This window comes from Peromyscus eremicus, chromosome 12, assembly GCF_949786415.1.
Source record: "Peromyscus eremicus chromosome 12, PerEre_H2_v1, whole genome shotgun sequence".
In the NCBI taxonomy this organism is placed as follows: domain Eukaryota; kingdom Metazoa; phylum Chordata; class Mammalia; order Rodentia; family Cricetidae; genus Peromyscus; species Peromyscus eremicus.
The window spans coordinates 59,976,076-59,996,964 of NC_081428.1; the positions used below are offsets into that span (position 1 = coordinate 59,976,076).

Below are 20,889 nucleotides of genomic sequence, written 5' to 3' on the forward strand. Positions count from 1 at the left end.
CCATGTTTTTTGATTATATTCGCCCTCCACTCCTCTTAACGCCTCCCTTCCCTACCACTTTCCAGCTTGTGTCCTCTTTTTGATTATGTTTCTGTAACCCACCGAGTCAGGTTTATGTTGCCTGTATACTCAAGGGTGTGGGGCCAGTGTTGTCAACCTACCAGGGGCCACACCCTTAAAGAAAACCAATGCACCTTCCTCTAGGAGCTACCAACTGCCAGTAGGTCCTCAGCGCGGGGAAGGTGCTCATGATGCCCACCCTTCTCCATGCTAGAATGTTGACTGGCTTGATCTTGTGTAGGCAACCACATCCACTGTGAGTTCGTGAGTGCAAGTGGTTCTGTCATTTCCAGAAGACACTGTTTTGTTTGTTTTTTCATTTTGTTTGTTTGTTTGTTTTTTGTTTGGGGGGGAGGGTATTGGGGTTTTTTGGGGTTTTTTTATTTTTGTTTTTTCTGAGACAGGGTTTCTCTGTAGCTTTGGAGCCTGTCTGGAACTCACTTTGTAGACCAGGCTGGCCTCGAACTCACAGAGATCCGCTTGTCTCTGACTCCCGAGTGCTGGGATTAAAGGTGTGTGCCACCACTGCCCAGCTCAGAAGACACTGTTTCGATCCCGTCCTCCTTGACCTCTGCCTTTTAGGATCTTTTCATTTCCTATTCCATGATAGCCTCTGAGCCTTAGAGGGTGGGTTAAACTGTTCTAATTGATAAACATTTGGGCTGTCAATAACCTGTAGTCTAGGATGGAAAAATGGCTCAGCTGTTAAGAGCTACTCCTAAGGACCCAAATTTGGTTCCCAGCACCCAGGATGGATGACTCACAACCACCTATAACTAAAGCTCTAGGGAATCAGTGCTTTCTTCTGGCCTTTTCAGGCACTGTACACACAACACGCACGCACTCACACACACACACACACACACACACACACACACACTCATACACACACACATACTCTCTCTTATACTCATATATATACACACACATACACACACCTTTGAAAAAAATACAACTTGTGGTTTTATAAAGCAGTTACTGTACAGCTGAAGGTGACTTTGGACTTCTGATCGTTCTGCCTCCATATCTCAAAACACTAGGACTACAGGTGTGTGCCATTGCACCCATTTTTATGGGGTGCTGAGAATTAAACTGGGACCTTCATGTGTGCTAGATCAGAACCCTGTTAGCTGAGGTAAATTTCTAGTGCCCTTTCATTTTAAAGAGAATCTTGTTACATAGCCCAAGCTAGCCTCAAATTCACGATCCCCCCGACTTAGCCTCTCAGTAGTGGAATTGCAGGTGCACGCCCCTATTCCAGATGACCCTTGAATTCTAGCCCAGGCTTTGAGCTCTGCCTTTAACTGGCTGGTCTTAACATCGATAAATGACTGGAATCAGCCTATCTTGACTTAAGTGCCTTAGAACCAGGCTCCAAATTTCCTTTCTCGGCCCACTACAAGCCCTTTACTGCTCTCTCAACCATAGCCATAAGAACCATGGGATTGGATGGTTTCTTCAGGCTCTAGCCATCTGAAAGAATAGCAGAAATACTTTGAGAATTGGACGGTTCTCTTAATGGGACTTCCCCTACGGTCTTATGGTTTTCAACTGGAAGGCAGTCTTCTCACTCTGAGACATTTGTCTGTTTCTGGAGATCTATTGGGTTGTTATGTCTGGGAAAGAGGTTGCTAAGGGCATCCTGTGAGATGGGGCAAGATGCTGCTGACTGTCCTGATATATGCAGGATTGATGTGATATTTGCTTCCCAGGGCTCCCTTAGCAACGTGACATAGTCTGGAGGGATTAAAGCAACCGACATACATTTCTTCACAGTTTTGGAGGTGAGAAATCCAAGTTCAAATATCTGCTGGGTTGAGTTCTTCTTGAGGGCTGTTTAGGGAAATCTGTTCCAAGCTGTCCCCTAGCTTCTTGCCATTGGGTGTAGTGTTAGTGTCCCTTGGCTTCTAACTACATCACTCCAGTCTTGGCCTTCATGCCGCAGGGTAAGTATCTGTTTCTCCATGATGTCTTTTGATTTGAAAGCAGTCATACTGTATTACAGGCTATTCTATTCTTATTCAATATAATCTTAACTGGCTATCTCTGTAACATTATTTCAAATAAGGTTACATTGTCAGAGACTGAGAGAGCTTCAACCTGTCTTTTTTGTGAGGAGAGCAGAACTCAACCTGGAAGAGCCCTTCTAAAAAGGAGCAGTCCAACCTAAAACATGAGCGAGGTGCTATTGAGGAAGTGATTTTTGTCATCTGTGTATCACCCCAGGGAGGTTAGCTAAGATAGGAAGGAAGCCCTAGATAGCCTGAGTGTTGGTATTGCCTCCAAATTCCCACCTAATCCTCCAAATTATGATCTTAGAAGCAGAGCCTTGAGCAGTGATCAAGTCCCATGAATGGTATTACTGCCCTGCAGACCTTTTCCACCATACCAGAATGCAGTGAAAAAGTACCATATATGAACCCTGAACGAAGCCTTCACCAGACATCACATCTGCTGGCACCTTGATGTTGGACCACACCCGCACCCCACACTGATGCCTGGAGACTTCTGTTATTTAAAAACCTTGTGGTCTAAGGCCAGAGCAGTGTGAACAGGCTGAGACTGGTGAGAAGGGGAAGGTACAGAGTCCTGGGAGGTGGAGGATGTGCAGGAGTGCTGTCAGCAAGAGGGCCAGTGACCTTATCTTGGAGTTTGTGATCCACTGTCAACCTCTATGACGTAACCACTCTGACCTACAAGAAGGTTTATGACCCAGACCAGGGGAAGGATTTGGATTTGGAGAAATGTGGGCCAGGACCTCTGTTTCTGTCATTTTTATCATCTGACCTTACTGTTCCTTGGTCCAGGCACAGCCTTGTCCCCTGTCTCTTTAGGGGTGGGGCAGAAGAGAAAAAGAAATCCACAAGTCCCAAAGTGCTCAGCAATACTTTCAAGCTATTTTGTCTCTCCCGAGGCCCTGCCTTCTCCCTGTCACACCCACTGCCTCCCACAGACAGCCAAACTTAGAATACGGAAAACAGGAAAAACAGCCACACTTGGAAGTTCTGTCTTTCTAGAGAGAACATTGCTCGGGGTGCATCCCCTCCACCCACCCGTATCTTCCCGGTTGCCAAAGCCTGCAGCAGGTGGCCTCATTCGGAGCCACGCGGCTGCTGTCCTACCACCTGCTTGCTTCTCTGGCTTCAAGAATTCCGCAGGAGAATGAACTTCCACAGGACCAGGATCACTGGCATGCTGTGTATCTGCCTCTGGATACTTAGATCTGTCTTCTTCACCTTTACAGTATTTTTTTTTTTTTTGTCCACAGTCTCATGAAGAGGCTACATGTCCCCACTCAGTATCTCGCTGATTTCAGTAGAGTCAAGGTGTGTGTCAGGAGATGTGGTCAGAGGAGCAGAGACTATGTGATCCACTTGCAGGATGGTGAGCTGCTTCTCGACAGCAGTATAAAGGCCAGAGGGCCACATGGAGAGCCAGCCCAGTGGGAAGAGATCGTCATAGATTTGTGTCTTAATGTCATAGCATACTCCCTCATTTTGAGCCCTGTTGTCCCCTTGGGTGTGTCCCATGCAGCAACTCTGGTCCAACCTTTGCTTCTAGCCCCTCTTTACTCTATGCCCTGTTCCTTGTTTTCTGGTCTCAATACTAGCCCAGGCTCTCCCAATCTTGTCTTCCAACTCTGTATCTGCCTTCCATTGTTCTTCTCTATCCCTTGAAAGAGAAGCGTAGTGGGGTTGTGGGAAAGTCTTTCCTTTATTATGTCTCAGTTCCACGAGGGCCGCCATATTTTCCGGAATCTGAACTGGGCTTTTCTTACAGACTGAACCTGATAATTCCTGTCCACTTGTACTTTGTGACTCGTAGCAACAGCCTCTGGGATTGGCCATGCCTTTTAGTTGGAAAGTACAGTTTGATGGTTGTTATTGTACTAATGGATAACTTGCCAATAGTTAATTCTCATGATTTCCTTCTCTCCCTTTACTGAGAGCACATAGGCATTATGGTCGCTCGGTCCATGATAAGACAAAATGCATAGAAGTGTCTTGGAAGACGAATGTGTGGGTGGAGAGGGCTATTGATGACCAGAAAAGAAAGAAGAATCAGTGAAAGAGGGGATACCCTAGCAAAGAACAATTGCTGTTCTTTCTTAGAATTTCCAGGCCTAGGTTCAGCCATATTTTTACATTAATGTATTATACACACACAGCACAGCACATGTGTGGAGGTCAGAGGACAATTTGTGGAGTCAGTTCTGCCCTTCCATCATGTGAGTTCCAAGAATCAATCTTGGGTCTTCAGGCTTGGCAGCCAGTGCCTTTACTTGCCAAGCATCTCACTGGCCCCTCGGTCAGTTATTAAACACGCAAAGCTATTGCTATTGTTTGAATGTTTGTCCCCTTCAAAATTCATGTTGAAATTTCATTTCCATTGTAACAATATTAAGAGGTGGGACACTTGAGCGATGACTCAGTCTAAGGGCTCCATCTCCCTGGGAGGGATTTTTGTCTTTAGGAAAGAACAAATTTGGTCCACTGTCGGCTCTTTTACCTCCCGCCTGCAGGTGGGACAGTGAAACTCAGGGCTGTAAACCAGTGAATTTCTGTTCATTATAGACTAATTCAGGTATTCTGTTTAGCAGCAAAAACAGAGTAGGAGAGTTTTATTTGGGGAAAATAAAACCTAAAGAAATTCAAAGTTTTAAAAATAAACTGTTCATAAGAAAGGTGCTGAAACATTTTAGATATGAAGGAGAAAACACTCTCTAGCAAGTCGGGATATATATGGGAATGGACAGGGTGATGACTACATATGTAGAAGGGATAAAGTTAGTGTTTAGGTTCCCAGAGATGATCACATTGCCCAAACTATTTGTGTTAGGAAGTGTTGGCATCTACTTCAGTAATTTTTGGTATCAGTCCCAATTATAACTGAAAATGTGTATGAACAGTGTCCAACTTAAGGAGCGTCTGGCTAGGACTCCTCATTAGACACGCCTTATTTGGACTTAGAAGTTGCCTTCATGGAGGTAGCTATTGTTTGCTTGCCCCATTCTTCAGAGCATGTAGGAAGATGTCCTTCCAGCAAATGCAGTGTGGTTGGTGAGTTCATCAGCTGTGGGAGCCCACAAAAGCTTCCTAGTGAGAGCCGAGCTTGCTTTACACAGCAGGGCTGCATTAGGGGATTGGTCACCAGGTGTTTGAGATGGTCTACACTTGGCTGTGCTGGGGGGAGGTCTTTTGCTCCGCCCCTTGGCATTCCTTTAAAAGCTCTTTAGTTGAGACAGAAGGGGCTGGTAGGTTTTGACCCAGGCCCTCCTGAGCTATCCTGTGTTTCTATCTGTCTCCCTCCTCTATATTTCTATCTACATACTTCTCACTTCTCCTTCCTCAAGAGTATCCTGGGGGAAAAAGAGGGAGCAGGTCTCCTTCAATCAGTGGTACCCAGAAATGGCTTCCTCCTCTCTTTCCTGCAGCTTCCCACCATAGACCACTCTTCCATCGTCAGTGTCCATCTCTATGACTTCCACATGAGAGCCGGATGGAGAACTGCCTGGTGTTTCACATTAGACACTGGGAAACATTTTCCTCTCTTGCCCTCATTGATCGCGGAGGGGTTATGCTGCATAAGTGTTACGTTTCAGACATATTAAATGCTCCAGTGAATCATTTTAAATTTATTCTGGTAACCTAACTCCCGTTTACAGAGAAGACATACTTCTAGTGTTAAATGGAGCTGGGACATATCACTTACAAAGAACACTTCTCTGGGTATTCATTCTGAGATGGGAACAGCCTGCATAGAAGGGAAACATCCATTTCAGAGTCTTACTGCTGCACAGTGGAGTTTTCAGTTTGAATGACCACTGAAGGGAAAGCAGTGGGCCCAGTAGGTGCCCTGATGCATCCTGGGATAGTAGTCCTTCCTGTAGGAAGAGTGAGCTTCCCTCTGGAAAATGTGTGCATGCGCTGGAGATACGTTTCAGAGCCACAACAACAAAGACGAATGTCACAGTTAGAAGGTTAGGTCAACAGAGCGAGTGTCAGACAAAGGAATGAGGGAAAGAAGGGATGGAACGTCTGTGTTGCAGTTTGGAGAATGTGGTTCAGTGAAAACTTTACACTGGAGATTTACAGGTAAGAGACTTGACTTGGCTTGTCATTACATAATATTCTAGAAAAAAGAGACCCTCAACTCTCTGCGCCTCAGATTTCCCATTTTAGTTTTTTGTTTTTTGTTTTTTTGGTTTTTTGAGACAGGGTTTCTCTGTGTAGCCTTGGTGCCTGTCCTGGAACTCACTCTATAGACCAGGTTGGCCTCGAACTCACAGAGATCCGCCTGCCTCTGCCTCCCGCATGCTGGGATTAAAGGTGTGTGCCACCACCGCCCGGCAGATTTCCCATTTTAAAGATGGAGATTTAAAGAGGGAGGTAAAGCCCCTAACACAGGGCCAGTGTAGTGTAGGCACCTGGGTGTTGGCTATTCAGAACATACTGTTTAGTATCTAAAAATGAGGAGACTTTCCACAGATACTTTCATCATTAATTTCTAATTTAATTATATGATAGTCACAAAAAATGAGAGATTTGCATCCTTTGAATTTGCCATTATGATACAAAATAAGCTATGTCTTGGTAAATGTTCTATGAACCCTCAAAAAGAATGTGCGTCCTGCTGTAGTTGAGCAGATTTTCTATAGAAGTCAAGTAGGTCAAGCTGGCTGAAGGTATTCAAATCTGCTTCCCTAGTTCTTACTCACTAAGAGAGGGAATTGAAATCTCCGGCTATAATTGTGCGTTTGTATCTTTCTCTCTTTGCATAATTATTGGTGTTTGTTTCATGTTCTTTGAACCTTTATCCACATTAACACTTAGCATTATTCTGTGCACTTGATAAACTGATCCTTTGATCATTAGGAAATGACCTTCTTTTTCCATGGTAGTATCATTTACTCCCAAGTCTACTGTATCTGGTGTTTATATAACCACACAGCTTTCTTTTGGTTATAGTTATTGTGCTATTTTTAAATCCTTTTTACTTTAAACCTACTTCCATACTTAAAGAACGTTGTGCATAGTATACGATTTGGATTTGATTGTTTTATCCAACATGACAGTTCTGTTTGAGGCTATGGTATTTTGACAGTTGGAATTTAATGTAGGCTTAAATCTCTTACCTTGTTTTTGTTGTTATTGTTGTTTATGTCTATTATTGGTGATGACATTGCCTCTCTCCTCTGTTTTGCCTTTTTCTTGGATGAATTGAATATTTTCGATGATGGATTTTGTCTCCTCTGTTACCTTACTAACTTTTTGAATAATTTCTTCTAGGGTAGATAGTATATTAACTTATCACAGCTTTTAAAAATAATACTATTTTTATATAGCATGTTTCCATTTTACCATCTAAAACTTTGTGCTATTGTTGCCAGATAATTTTGCACATACTTACACTAGAAATCTCACACTAGACTAAACTAATTGTTTTTGTTGCAACAGTCAATTATAAGCAAAAGAGATTTAAGTGGTAGGAAAAAGGCATATTTATCAGTGTGGTGTAGCACGAATCTTAAAAGGTCTTATTAATAAAAACAAATCTGGAACCAGCTATTGGGGTGAACGCTGAAAGATCTGAGAAGCAGAACAAGCCACAGCCACCTCACCTTGCCAATTCCTCAGCTGATCCTGTTTCCTCAGACTCAAAACCTCTGTGTCCTCATCCAAATGGATCTCAGCTGAACTGTTGCTCAAAAGCCTAAAAGCTTAACCAGCCAAAAGCTTCTAGTTTCTTGTCTTCATGCCTTATATACCTTTCTGCTTTCTGCCATCACTTCCTGGGATTAAAGGCATGAGTCACCATGCCTGGCTGTTTCCAGTGTGGCCTTGAACTCACAGAAATCCAGACGGATCTCTGCCTTTGGAATGCTAAGATTAAAGGTGTGTGTGTCAGAATTTTCTGGCCTCTATATCTACTGGCTGTTCTGTTCTCTGACCCCAGATATGTTTATTAGGATGCACAATATATTGGGGAACACAATATCATCACATTACTAGTGCTCTTCATTCTTGGGTATAAATCCAGTTTTCCATAGAACACCATTTTTCTTCCAAAGAATTCCCTTTGTTTGTTTGTTGTGGCTATGCATGATGTGTGGGTGTATGTGTGTGTGTGCACATGCACATTCATGTGTGGGAACAGGTACGTGCGTGCTGAAGTTCACACATGGAGGTCAGAAGACATTCCAGATGTTGAGCCCCACCCTTCTGCCTTGTCTGAGACAGTCTCTTCACTGTTAGATATGCCACGCTAGCTGGTCCCCTTGCTTCTAGAGATGCTCCTGTTTCCTCCTTCAGTTTCCCCCCAGCATGCAGGGATTGTAGATGCATATGCTGCTGTATCTAGCTTTTACATGGCTTCTGAGGATCTGAACTCAGGTTAATCCCTTTTACAGGTTGAACCATCTCCCCATCCCCAGAAGAGCCTTGTGTGATATTTTGGTCATATACGTCTGCTTAGTAAAGAATTATTTTAGATTTATCTATCTGAAAAAAGTACTTTCGTTTGTGAAGAATGCTCGGCCGGGTATGGAATTCTGGTTTCAGAGGTTTTTATCTTTGAGTGCTTTTATGATCATTCTGCTTGCACCGTTTCTGTAAAAAGTGTTAGCATCCTTATCTTTGTTCCTCTGTGTATAGCATGCCTCTTCCCCTCTGATTACTTTTAAGATTTTGTTTCCTTTTTTTATTTATTTGATCTGGTTTCTATGTGTATAATTTTTTGTGTGCATTTCTTAGGTTAAGGGTTTGTTGAGTTTCTCAGATCTGTGAATCTATAGCTTTTACTAAATTTGAAAACTTTTGTTACATTATTTATTCAAGTATCTTTTCTACTTCTCTGACTTCTAGGGATTTCAATTACATGCTAGTAGCCTGCTTAAGAGGTGTACCATACCTTGGCAATGCTTTAGTTTAAAAAAAAAAATTATTTTCTCTCTCCCTCAGCATTTCAGTTTGAATAGTTGCTGTGTATGGCAGTGGGAGGGTGTATCTGGAGAGAGGGTGCCCAGGTGGAGGCCAGCGTTCAGTATCGGGGTTCGCATCCAGATTTTAAGGCAGGATGTCACACTGAATCTGGGGCTTCTGATTGGCTAAACTGAATAGCCAATGAGCCCCAGAAATCTCTCTGGCTCTGCTGCCCAGAACTGGAGTTTTTAGATGCACATGGCCACGTGCGAATGTTTACCTGGGTCTTAGGAATCTGAGCTCAGATCCTCAGGCTTGCCCTGAGTCCACCTCCCCAGCCCCTCAGCGGTTTCTGCCGGTGTGTTTTCAAGTTCACTGGGCTTATCCTCTGCAATCATCTCATTGGCTGCTACTGGGATCCAGTGCATTTGTTATCACGAAGGGTGAAGTGTTGTTCTATTTCTTGTCTTCTCTAGTTTGAATATGTGAAATGTATGTATAGTGGACTGTTTTTAGATCATTATCTACTAATTTTAACATATATATACACACACATATATATCAATTCTGTGTCTGTTTTGATTGATTTATTTTTTTCTTCACATAGATTGTTTTCCACTTTTTTTGTATGCCTGCAGAATTTTTCTTTTTCTTTTTCTCTTTTATGCTAGAAATTGTGAAATTTGCCTTGACCATTGCTGAGTATTTTAAGTTCTCTGGAATACAATTAAGTGATTTGGGAAGAGTTCAATCCTTTTAAGCCTTAAAATTTGATAGGCAAGACCAAAGCAGTGTGTAGTTTGCCTGTTCAAAGCGAGACCCTGCTGAGTAGTCTACCAATACCCTATGAATCTGGAGGGGTTTAGGGCCGAGTGATGAGAACAGATACTATTTCTAGCCCTGTGTGAGTTCTGGGTACCATTATCTTTTGGTGGTCTCTTTTCTAACCTCAGGTAGCTTCACATGCATAGGTGGATCTTCTTTAATTATGTCCCAGAGAGGGAAGGAAGAGGCAAAGATTGTATTATCAGCTATAAAATGCGATTCCAGTGTAAGGTTTGGGACACGATTGGTACAATTTGTAATCAAGTTTTTTGACAAGTCCTCTCTTCCAGCGCCCGTGTTATGTACTCTTTTGCTTCTTTTCCTTCCAGTCATGTTGCTTCCAGCCATGGGGCTTTGAAAATAATCGTTAGGTGTCGGGGAGGAGTCCCCTGGTCCTTCTTACTGGTCCTCCAACCAGCCTGCTTTCCAGGCTGCACTAGCACTTTTGAATAAAAAGAGTTCCTTCTCGGCCTCATCCCTTCCCCTTTCGGGACACAAAGCCAAGGGACTAATTCCATATTACCAAGGAAACGGACTCTTAATTACAGATAGGTTTTCATCCACTGTCTGTCCCACCCCTTGCTTTTAAAAGGCAGATCCCCTGCCCTTCTGTTCAATCCCAACAAGTCTGAAACCATGTCTGTGTTGCTGGAATTCCTGTAGTTGTAGATAAATTACCCTAGAATGTTTCATTACATCCCTAGGGAGCAAACAAAAAGGTAATGAGGCAAGACTGTAGTAGCGAGCTGAACTTAGATTTAAGAGCTAAATTATTGGGAGTATTTGACCTAGGTGATGCAGAGAGGAGTGGGAACCATAAAAGAGCCTGTAACCATCCATATGACCCAAATCTATGACTCAGAGGCTCTGGCTACCCAAGCCCTCTATGAAGGACCTAGAGGCTGAGGGAGTGAAATCCCAGCACTTAATGCATTTTTGGCATGTCAGGTGGGAAACATAGGCAAGGACTCAAGGCCAAGGCATGGCTAGAAGACGGGGAAGCTAATACATGCCAAAAGTTATGTCAGAGTGAGGTCAAGTCTGGCCTGGGGCAGAACCCATTGTTGACTTGGTGAGAAGGTAAGCTTAAGTCTCTTGTCAATACTTGCCCCAATTTCAGGTCAGTGTATGTCTTTGGTAATATTTCTATTGATAGCCTCTAAGCAGGTTCTTATTTCAAGAATGAACCAGGTGATAGGATCAGCTAGGTGGGAATGAACAACTAAACATGAGTTTTAGCATGTAAAGTCTTATATCAGATGATTTATGGGGATCAGAGTTGAATTAGGATTAGTGGGGATTGATTATTTAATTTATTAATTTATTCACTAATATTTATGGAACACTTTCTTGGTGCTAGATGCTAAGGAAAAAAGATGGAAGACATCATCTGGCCCTAAGCAGAGGAGAATATGGCGAGTACCATGGGAGTGAGAGACAGTATAGACACTTTCAGGAGCCCAAAAAAGGGCTCCTAAGTCAGAGAAGGGGATGCTGAAGCAGGGTATTAAGAGGGGAGTGAGAAGCCGGGTGGTGGTGGCGCACGCCTTTAATCCCAGCACTCGGGAGGCAGAGGCAGGTGGATCTTTGTGAGTTCGAGGCCAGCCTGGTCTACAGAGCAAGATCCAGGAAAAGGCACAAAGCTACACAGAGAAACCCTGTCTCGAAAACCCAAAAAAAAAAAAAAAAAAAAAAAAAAAAAAAAAAAAGAGGGGAGTGAGAACTGGTCATGTAGAAAAATAGAGAGCCTGGCGGTAGTGGTGCATGCCTTTAATCCCAGCACTCGGGAGGCAGAGGCAGGTGGATCTCTATGAGTTCAAGGCTAGCCTGGGCTATAGAGTGAGTTCTAGGAAAGGCGCAAAGCTACATAGAGAAACCCTGTCTCAAAAAAGAAAAAGAAAAATGAAGGAAGTGCATCCCAAGCAGAAGAAATAGATGCCACAACGCACACAAGCAAGTCATTGCTGAAGGTTTTCTAAAGGCAAGCCGTTTATTTAAAGATGGTTTATAGGAGGGTGATGTGCATTAATGTAGAAGGGGAAAGCTGGAGTCCGATGAAGAAGGGCCCCACATGCCATGCTCAAGCATCTGTCCCAAGGGTGTGGGAAACCACCAAACCCTTTTAAGCAGACAGGAGATCCGCTGAATCTGGATTTGAGAGACTCCTTCAGGTGATAATCGGGGAGAAGGCGGAGCACAGACAAAGCGGGGAGCTCAGCTGGTAGCATACGCCTCGCTGCCTTTCTACCTGTCTGCGTCATGCCTTCTCTACCAAACCTGTCGCCCAGCTTTTCTCTGCCTTCCTCAATGTGACATCCTACCTCTCTCCATTTTAGTTAGGTTGACTCAGTTATCCAGGCACACCACACTCACACACCTCTATTCTTGTCCCTCTCCGTAAACCGTTAGTAGATAGGCATTCATTGTGTACCAGACACAGTGCCTGCCTGGCCGAGGAGTACCAAAGATGAATAAGATAAGAGAGCCCTTTACAGTGTTCATGTGACATTGGAAGGTGGCATGGACGCACCTGGTTCCTTTGCTGTGGGATAATGGCTGTGGTACGGGATAAACATACAGTACCCTGGACACAAAGTGTCTTGTTTCTGGACCCTTCTTCTCCTCTTTTGACAAATCATACCTGTCCACAGACATCTGCCTCTGCTGTGGGGAAGGCAGGGCAGGGTAACGCTGGTTCGACCATTTTGAAGCTATGTGCCCTTAACCAGCAATGGTCTGTGATTTCTTCACATGAAAAAAAGTGAGTCAATTCATAGGTTACTGTAAGAATTAAAGGAGAACTGTGTGCAAGCTTTTAGGATAGTTCTTGGCAAGGTGAAAATACTTGCTTGTTATAGCTATTGTTATCTTTGCTTGTTACTCATTTTCTTCTTAACACCTGTATCTTGTCAAGAAACTTCAGCTCCTAGTTATCTGTCATGTTGCTTGCCTTGTTTATATGCTGTTTCTCTCAATAATGATTTTATTCTCCATTGAGACAAAGTAGATGTTACTCTGTCCTCCTCTGCGCTCTGTATAGCTTATAATGCTACTGGTATTGGAGTGACCCACCAGCCTATTATTCCAGGAATTAGGGCATTTCTGGGAACCAGGACTTTCTGTGCTAAAACCAGTAATGCCTTAGCAAATAAGTATGTGCTGGTCACCCTACATGAAACAGGCACTTCCACTTTGTTTTTCCCTCTTATTGGTTTTAAGTCAAACTTATAAACACTTATTTTGGCCAGACAGTGGTGGTGCACATCTTTAATCCCAGCTCTGGGGAGGCAGAGTCAGGCAGATCTCTGAGTTCGAGGCCAGCCTGGTCTACACAGTGAGTTCCAGGACAGCCAGAGTTATACAGAGAAACCCTGTCTCAAAAAGAGAGAGAGAGAGAGAGAGAGAGAGAGAGAGAGAGAGAGAGAGAGAGAGAGAGAGAGAATGGAAGGAAAGAAAGAAGGGAGGAAGGAAGGAAGGAAGGAAAGAAAGAAAGAAAGCCTACATTAAACAAATCCACCAGATTTTATTGTGAACTTTGCAACAAAATGTTATTGTATAAAATGTAGAGTTCTAACCTTGAATTTCTTTGTGCTTCTGAGATTCCCTGGGCTTCAAGTAGGAATCTGAAGAATTCTTGAAGAAAACAAAATCTCCCTCAAGAAATGGGTCTATTGACTGAATATTGTGTCCAACCACATAAGAAACTTTTTTTTTCTTTTTAAAACTTGGCCACAGCCACAGAGGCCTCCTTGCCTCTCCTCCTCATCTCTGAGTTTCTCCAATGACCCTGGATGGCGTCTCTCATTTGCTCTCTAGAACTAACATTCTTTAAGTTTGGGGGTGCAAAGCCCCTTTCTTTACACTAGGCTAGTAGTCTGTCTGTTATTGTTGTTTTTCTCCTGAGTTGCCTAGTTAATATGAATGATTTTTTTTTCTTTGAACCCTATCTGGCCAACAGTAGGACAACATTTGCCTTGGGCAATCAATTGCTTGTCAAACAGCATTTCTTAAGAATCCCTTGGGACCTCTCTGGGAATTCCTAATTATCAGCTTCATGCTTTCAGTAGCCAAGAAGCTGGGTCAGTAGCCTTCTGAGGGTCATGCTTGGTGTTAGTTTCTAGGCCATAATTCATCCTGTGACACTCAGATCCCCAGGGAAGTCAAAACCAGTTCCATACGGTTATTGCTGTAGCCTCTTTCTGCTCTCCACTTACCTTGTATTTGCTGACAGCTTCTGCATCTAGATCCACATAGCCAGTAGTCAGCACGAACTCCTGGCCATAGGGCAGTGTGCTGACCTGAGGGAGATGGGTAAATACATGTGTGCTGGAGTCACAGGTTGGATGTCAGAATGTGTTGTATTGAGAGTTCATAATGCCTAATGTAATAACTACTTTAAAAGCGCTGGCTGCCATCATGATGAGCAATAATTGCAAGTGGGTTGCCTTTTGAAATGCTCCTGAGATTACCACCCTGTGTGCAGACAGAGTCAGAGGCATGAGCGCACATATGTGTTCATGGGACACAGGAGCTCATGATAAACAAATCCACCAGATTCCCTTGCTAAGCTGGAGCAAGCAGCCAGCCTTCACAGGGGCATAGGAACTAATCTATATTCCCTCCCCCTGCTTGTGGCCTGCTTCCCTTCCTTCCAAGGAGCTAGTTCTTTTCCAAAAGATAAACACCATAGTGATGGGGAGCTGGGGGCGGGGGCAAAGCAAGCCTCCTAGTTGGTGTGTTCATGGTTCTCACCCAGAAGCACGGAGCATCCTTGTGGATGCGCTATTTCCGACTCCGGCAGAAGCAGCCTGAGATGTGAGGACAATGAAGAGGCTCTGTGAGGGTGGGGGATTGGGAGGAGAGGGGATGGAGGTTCTCACAGGCCTCCCTTCTCATCTCTAGGATCGCTGCACCTCTGAGACATCCCAGAAACAGCCGAGGCTCCTAGGCAGTGCCTGCTGTGCGTAGCAGCCCACTGCTTGCTGCTAGGGGGCCAGGTGCCAGCTCCGCGCACTCCGAGTGGTGCCAGATCAGGGAGCTGTGGGCTCAGCGCCTCCGCCCTCTGTGCCCACTCTTCTAGGAGTCCCAGGGTGGGCTGGGAGAAGGCGCAAAGCCTGTTCCCTGACTGCAGGTTGACTTTGCCTAACTGTTGTTGCTGGCAGAATACCTACACCAATGCGGACAAGCTCCTAGAAGCCGCCGAGCAGCTGGCTCAGACTGGGGAATGTGATCCGGAGGAGATCTACAAGGCAGCCCGACACCTGGAGGTGCGCATCCAAGACTTCGTGCGCAGGGTGGAGCAGCGGAAGCTTCTCCTGGACATGTCAGTCTCCTTCCACACACACACCAAAGAGGTAAGGGGTGAGAGGCCGTGCTGCCCCGGGCGGGTTAGTTGGGCTTCCTAGGAAAGTGGACTGAGGTCTACCCAGCCTCCTAAGGGGCTACAGATAGGTCACTCACTACCAAGTACAGCAAATCCCCTCCCATCCTCTCTAGGGAAGGAAGAGTGATGGAACCAGGTAGTTTTAGGGACTTAAACTATCTCTGGTATAGAAATAGTAGATGAAAGAGGGACTCAGAACAAAAATGCCCTGCCACATAACCTGTTTCTTTTGGTTGCTTCTTCCTGTCAGAAATCAGTCATGGAAGTTTGATCCATGTGTCTTTGCTGCTAGTTAGGACGATTTAGACTTTGTAAGTGTATTCTCTTCTGACATTACAGATTTTTTTTAAAAATAAAAAATGTTATTACATTTAATTGGGGTGGGGGAGTGAAATACTGTATGTGCCATTGCGTAAGTGTGGCAGTCCAGGGGGCAACCTGTCCCACTTGGCTCTTTTTCCCTTCCACCGCATGGGTCCCGGGGCTTGAACTCGGGTCATCAGGCTGGGAAGCAAGCACTCCCACCCACTGAGCCAGCTCACCAGCCCTGTTTTACTGGTTGTTTAAAACATTGAGTCTTCTCCATAGGGTCTGTGGTTCAGGGTCAGGGAGGTGGGTATTAAAATTGATGTTTACTTTGTCTGGAAGAGAGATGATGGGCAGTTAGGGAAGCAGGAGTGAGATGCCCTTTACATCCTCTGGATAAATCCAAGACAGAATCATTCACCACTTGGAGAAAGGGGAGGGGAGGAAGGGGTCCTGGAAAGTGCTTGGCAGGACAGAGGTCCCCTAGGAGGAGGCGATGGCAACCCTGTGATTGCTTTCCATTCCTGATTAACAAGGGCACTCTGAGATTGAGTAAGTGGGCAGGAAGGAGGTCCATTTAGCATCTCATGTGGTAACATCCTTGGCAGAGAAACTCGTTTGGTGTATGCATGTTTATGTTCCCCTTGGAATTCATTTTAATAGGGTATTAATTAAGGTTTGATTGCTGCTCAGGAAAAGAAGTAACCCTACTTAATTAAGTTGATTTTTGGTTTGGGGAGTGCATTAAGAAGCCTGGCTGACACAAATCCACGGGCTTTTCTGACAGTTTGTCAGAGACACTGGATCTTTGCGGTGCCTATCAGAGAAAAATATGCAAAGATAATGTTTTCTAAACTGAGATTCCATGGGCAGATGAGGGCCTGGTGAGCTCACTGAAGGTGGCTGGCTCTGCTTTATCTCCACAGGGCCCACAGCCACTTTCAGATGAGTGTCTGTAAAGCAAGGGGATTAACTCTAATCCGGGGCTTCCTGCCTGGCTGTCAGCTTGCTTGTGGTTCCCTTGACTCTTAATGGCGATCTCAGAAATCAAAGGCATGGGGATTCCCTTGTCTTTAAGGGCCTGAGGGTAAAGCAATGGAGTATGAATGAACGGGAGTCACACTCCTCCAGAGTAGGGTTGTGGCCTGTTTGGAGGTGGTAGACAAGGCCAGTTTCTATGGCAGTACCACTCCCCAGTGGGCAACCTGGTACCTAGGAGAGCTGTCTAGCTATACCTCCTGCCTCCTTCAGTGGAATTGAAAGACTGGGATTCTGTTCCAGATATTCTCTTAAAAAGCCACATGAGCTTGTACAGGTCTCTTATGTCTCCAGCCATAGGCTCCCTTCTTTATGAAATAATTTAAACAGCCTTGGTGCTCTAAGTATGTTATTGTTCTAACGTAAACCCTAATTTCCATTTCTTTTGTTTCATTTTTCTCTTCTCCACTAGGTGTTGATGATAATAATAATTAATAATAATAAGTAACCCTGAAGTAGTATAGGTGATTTTCCTCCTTTAAGGTTTGGCTCCTTGTAAATGCAAACCTTATAAATGTGTGTTGGGCTCTGCTGTTGTTAAATTACATACTTGCTACTTGCCAAATACATCACCTTGTGTAATTTTCGTGATAATCTTGTAGGTTTTATTAGCCATAATTTCAAATGAGGAATGTTAAGAAAGGAACTTGTCTAAGGTTATAGAGAGTCTCAATAGCTCAGCTGAGGTTTCAAGCACCTTCTGAAATCCTGTTCAGTATACCTGATACCAAAATCTGAAATAACAGCATGGGAGATTTGTCATCTTCAGAGCAGTTTGGATTTCAGATTTGTGAATCTGTGTGCAAGCCTGAACATGCTTGCATGCTTATCTGCTGTCTGTGGCTGTCTTCTTCTCTCCAGTCTCTGCCTCTCCTCTGTTCTTCCTTCTCTTCCTCCTCCTCTTTATCCTCTTCTTCCTCTTCCTCCTTCTCCTCTTCCTTCTCCTCCTCTCCCTCCTCCTCCTCCTTTACAGGAACTTGATGAGGAGATAGATCATGGCTGAGAAATGTAGACTTGCTAGGGTTCTTTGACAACAGGAACCTAGTCGTCTTACCAAAAACAAAAAAAGGGGAGAGAGAGAGACTCATACTGCCACACATATTTTCATTCACTCCAGTTCTTTGATTTTATCTCTCTGGACAATAAAAATAAAGGGGGCGAGGCGAAGAACTTGAGTCTCCAGCAGGAGCTTTCCTGGGGACCTGAATAGCAGGCAGAATGCATAGTAGGTGGATAGGTGGGAGCAAGCTTCAGTGTTCTGATGAAGGCGCTCCTGGGGTTTGATTCTCCAGGTTGTGTGATACCTCTTGATACCTCTCGAGACTGGCCACCTCACAAACCTTGCAAGGAAGCCCCTTCCTTGGTGCTGGGGCCATTCACCCTTGACTCCTGCTTGACTCTAAGACAAACATCTGGCTTTTTGTTTAGAGTATAATTAACAGTCAGGTCTACTAGTATACAGATTTCTTAGAGGATCCTGGCCTGACACAGTTACCCCCTCCATCCCTGCCTTCGGTGAATTGTAGTAAATGAAGGCAGAGCTGCTCAGCTTTGCTCTGGGGCCCTGAGTAGCACTGATGCTGCTGCAGGTTTCCTCTGCTTTGTTATGGCCAGCGCCTTCCTTTTTTACTTCCCCTTCCTTCCTCTCTTCCTCCAGTCATTTGTTCAAGGTTTGCCCTAGTGCTGACCTATAATAGAATGTTATCATGGGATATCATTTTTATGGAGTGGAAGCTCCATTTATGGGAGATTTCTGTCTGAGAACTGAATATCCATCTTTATAAATGATTTCATCTAGATTCCCGATTTCTCTGCGGACTGAAGTTCATAATTTTACCTCTGTCGGCTTCCCACATCAAAAGGTTTACTCTAATTAGGATCAGAGAGGAAACAAGATATGAACAAGATAACATTCAATCTCATTTCTTCCTCAGATTAAAGAGGTTTCTTTTTTTTTTTAATCCTATTGGCCTTACTGTGTGACTTATTTTCAACCATAGGAGTCTGATGGTTAAAATCATCTGATCATTTCATTACAATGTTATTCAGTCTTGAATAATTAGAGACTATGTAAATGTTTTACACTGAACGATTCGCTAAGCAAGTCATAGTGCGTCTAAAATGTAGTAAAGTATTACGCGGCCATTTGAGAACCCACACGGCCGAAGGGTGTGCATGACCACAGTTTTGATCACATATAACAAAGGCTATCAATAGATATATCAGGAAGTTTAGGATGTTGTGCTTGATTCTTACAAATGTCTTCTAGACTGGAGAGATGTCTCAGCAGTTAAGAGCGCTTTGTTGCTCTTTCAGAGACCCAGAATTTGGTTCTCAGCACCCATATGGAGTGGCTCCAGCTCTAAGAGACCTGACAACTTTTTCTAGCCTCCATGGGTACCTGCATGCACATACACATACACAGAAACATGGGCATGCACATAAGTCAAAAAATAAATCTTTAATATTTATTTCTGTTTTCAATATGCAAGCGTAAACAATCCTATTAGTAGGCACTTTGCATCTGCATGATACCCCTCAAAATCATAACTTTTGATGGATTAATTTTGTTTTATTAATTTAATTTTTGAGAACTTCATGATTATTGCATCTGTATCAAATCACATAGTTTTAATAGACACTTAAAGAGAAGGACTACATGATAAAGAGAGATGGCAGGAATATACTTGGACTCTTCTACACCCAGAGATCAGCACAGGTTATGCAAATCTTTGAATGTCTCTTTTTCCCCAGACCACACGGCCTGTAGGCAGGTTGCTGGTCTAGAGAGCTGGGAAAGGGAGAAATGTCCCAGCCTGCATCCTGAGAAAGGTCTTGTAGTGTGGGTCATCTGTCTGCAGAGCCTGTCCAGACAGAATTCTCTTTCCTTGTTGTGTTTCTGTGGGAATGTTGTCATCCCTGGGCATTCAAAGTATCATTTTTCAGATATTTTGTAATAGGAATGTGAGTGTTTAGTTAAAGAACATGACCAGAGTCATCGTATCAGCTCTTAATTCGACAGCTGTGTTAAATATCCACTTCTTTTTGTGTCTTTCCTTGTGAAATCAGGAATATATATATATATATATATATATATATATATATGTATGTATATACCCTTTATTTCTCACAGAAACACACGCATCACAAACATGTATGCACACATTTGTTGCCCTGCCTTCCCCAGAATCAAAACTAAATCAGTCCAGTCTTCCAAAACGATGATGGTCTCAAGAGCAAAACAGCTCCATCTTCCATTTCAGCTACCAGACTGGCATGGTATTTATTTAAGAAACAAAACCTAGTGCCAGAAAAGCAGAATAAAACAATCTCTTCGAAGTGATTAAGGGGGGATGTTTGCCTGTGGAGATGATGCTCTTTTCAGCATCCCTAAAGGTCACCGCATACAACAGAAGAGCCAATCAGCAGGGAAAGTGAGAATGTGAAACAATTTCCTTACAGAACCACTCATCCATGAACCTTACTGCCACTGCTCACACACACACACACACACACACACACCCCTTTCTTCCTTGGCTATCCCCTTCCTTCTGGCTTTTCTTGGTTGTCCTTTTCTTTCTTTTTTTTTCCTTTTCTCTTTTTTTTTTTTTTTTTTTTTTTTTTTTTTTTTTGGTTTTTCGAGACAGGGTTTCTCTGTGTAGCTTTGCGCCTTTCCTGGATCTCGCTCTGTAGACCAGACTGACCCCGAACTCACAAAGATCCACCTGCCTCTGCCTTCTGAGTGCTGGGATTAAAGGCGTGCGCCACTACCGCCCGGCTTGGTCGTCCTTTTCTTAGGCTGCCCTGATATTCATGAAAGACAGCAGCTGCAGCCGACCATTCCCAGGTTCACTGGTGACACTACTAAGGCTAAGCTATGTTCATCACTGGAGGGCCCTTAACTACTTACTCCATCCTACCAAAGTTCTGGAGATTCTCCAATTAGTCTCATCCTTTTGGGTATGGTGATTTTAGTTTATAACCATGTGTGTTACAGAGAAAGAATGGAGAGAGCAGGGGCCACGTATTCAAGTAGGGAGCAATGAGACATGATACCGCTCCGTTAGATCCAGAGGTCTAGAAATGGCTGAAACATCCATTTCATTAGCTGAATGAGCACTCAGTGAGTAGGTTTTCAGTAATTCATCCAACCCTTCACTGCTTCCAGTGCTCGTCTATTCAAAACCCCAGATTTAGCTTCTTTAAAGTTGTCTGACAGCTAATACCATCTTGACTCCATTTCACCGTCCTGACTATGAAGTGGAAATGTCTTATGCTGTCACTGAAGTCTGGAAAAGCTGCCCCTTTACTATCAACTTTCTAAACAACCTAGCAATGTCAAAAAGAACAAAGGAG

The 20,889-nt window shown here is 43.9% G+C and overlaps 1 protein-coding gene across 2 annotated transcripts in view; it reads left to right on the top strand.

The window, feature by feature from the left end:
- Positions 1-20,889, top strand: part of Kalrn (kalirin RhoGEF kinase) — a 604,693-nt gene that overhangs the window by 298,246 nt on the left and 285,558 nt on the right. For both annotated transcript variants that reach the window (XM_059277711.1, XM_059277712.1), the window contains exon 11: positions 14,969-15,160. In XM_059277711.1, coding sequence (XP_059133694.1) covers positions 14,969-15,160 — 192 coding nt within the window. The remainder of the gene's footprint in view (positions 1-14,968; positions 15,161-20,889) is intronic.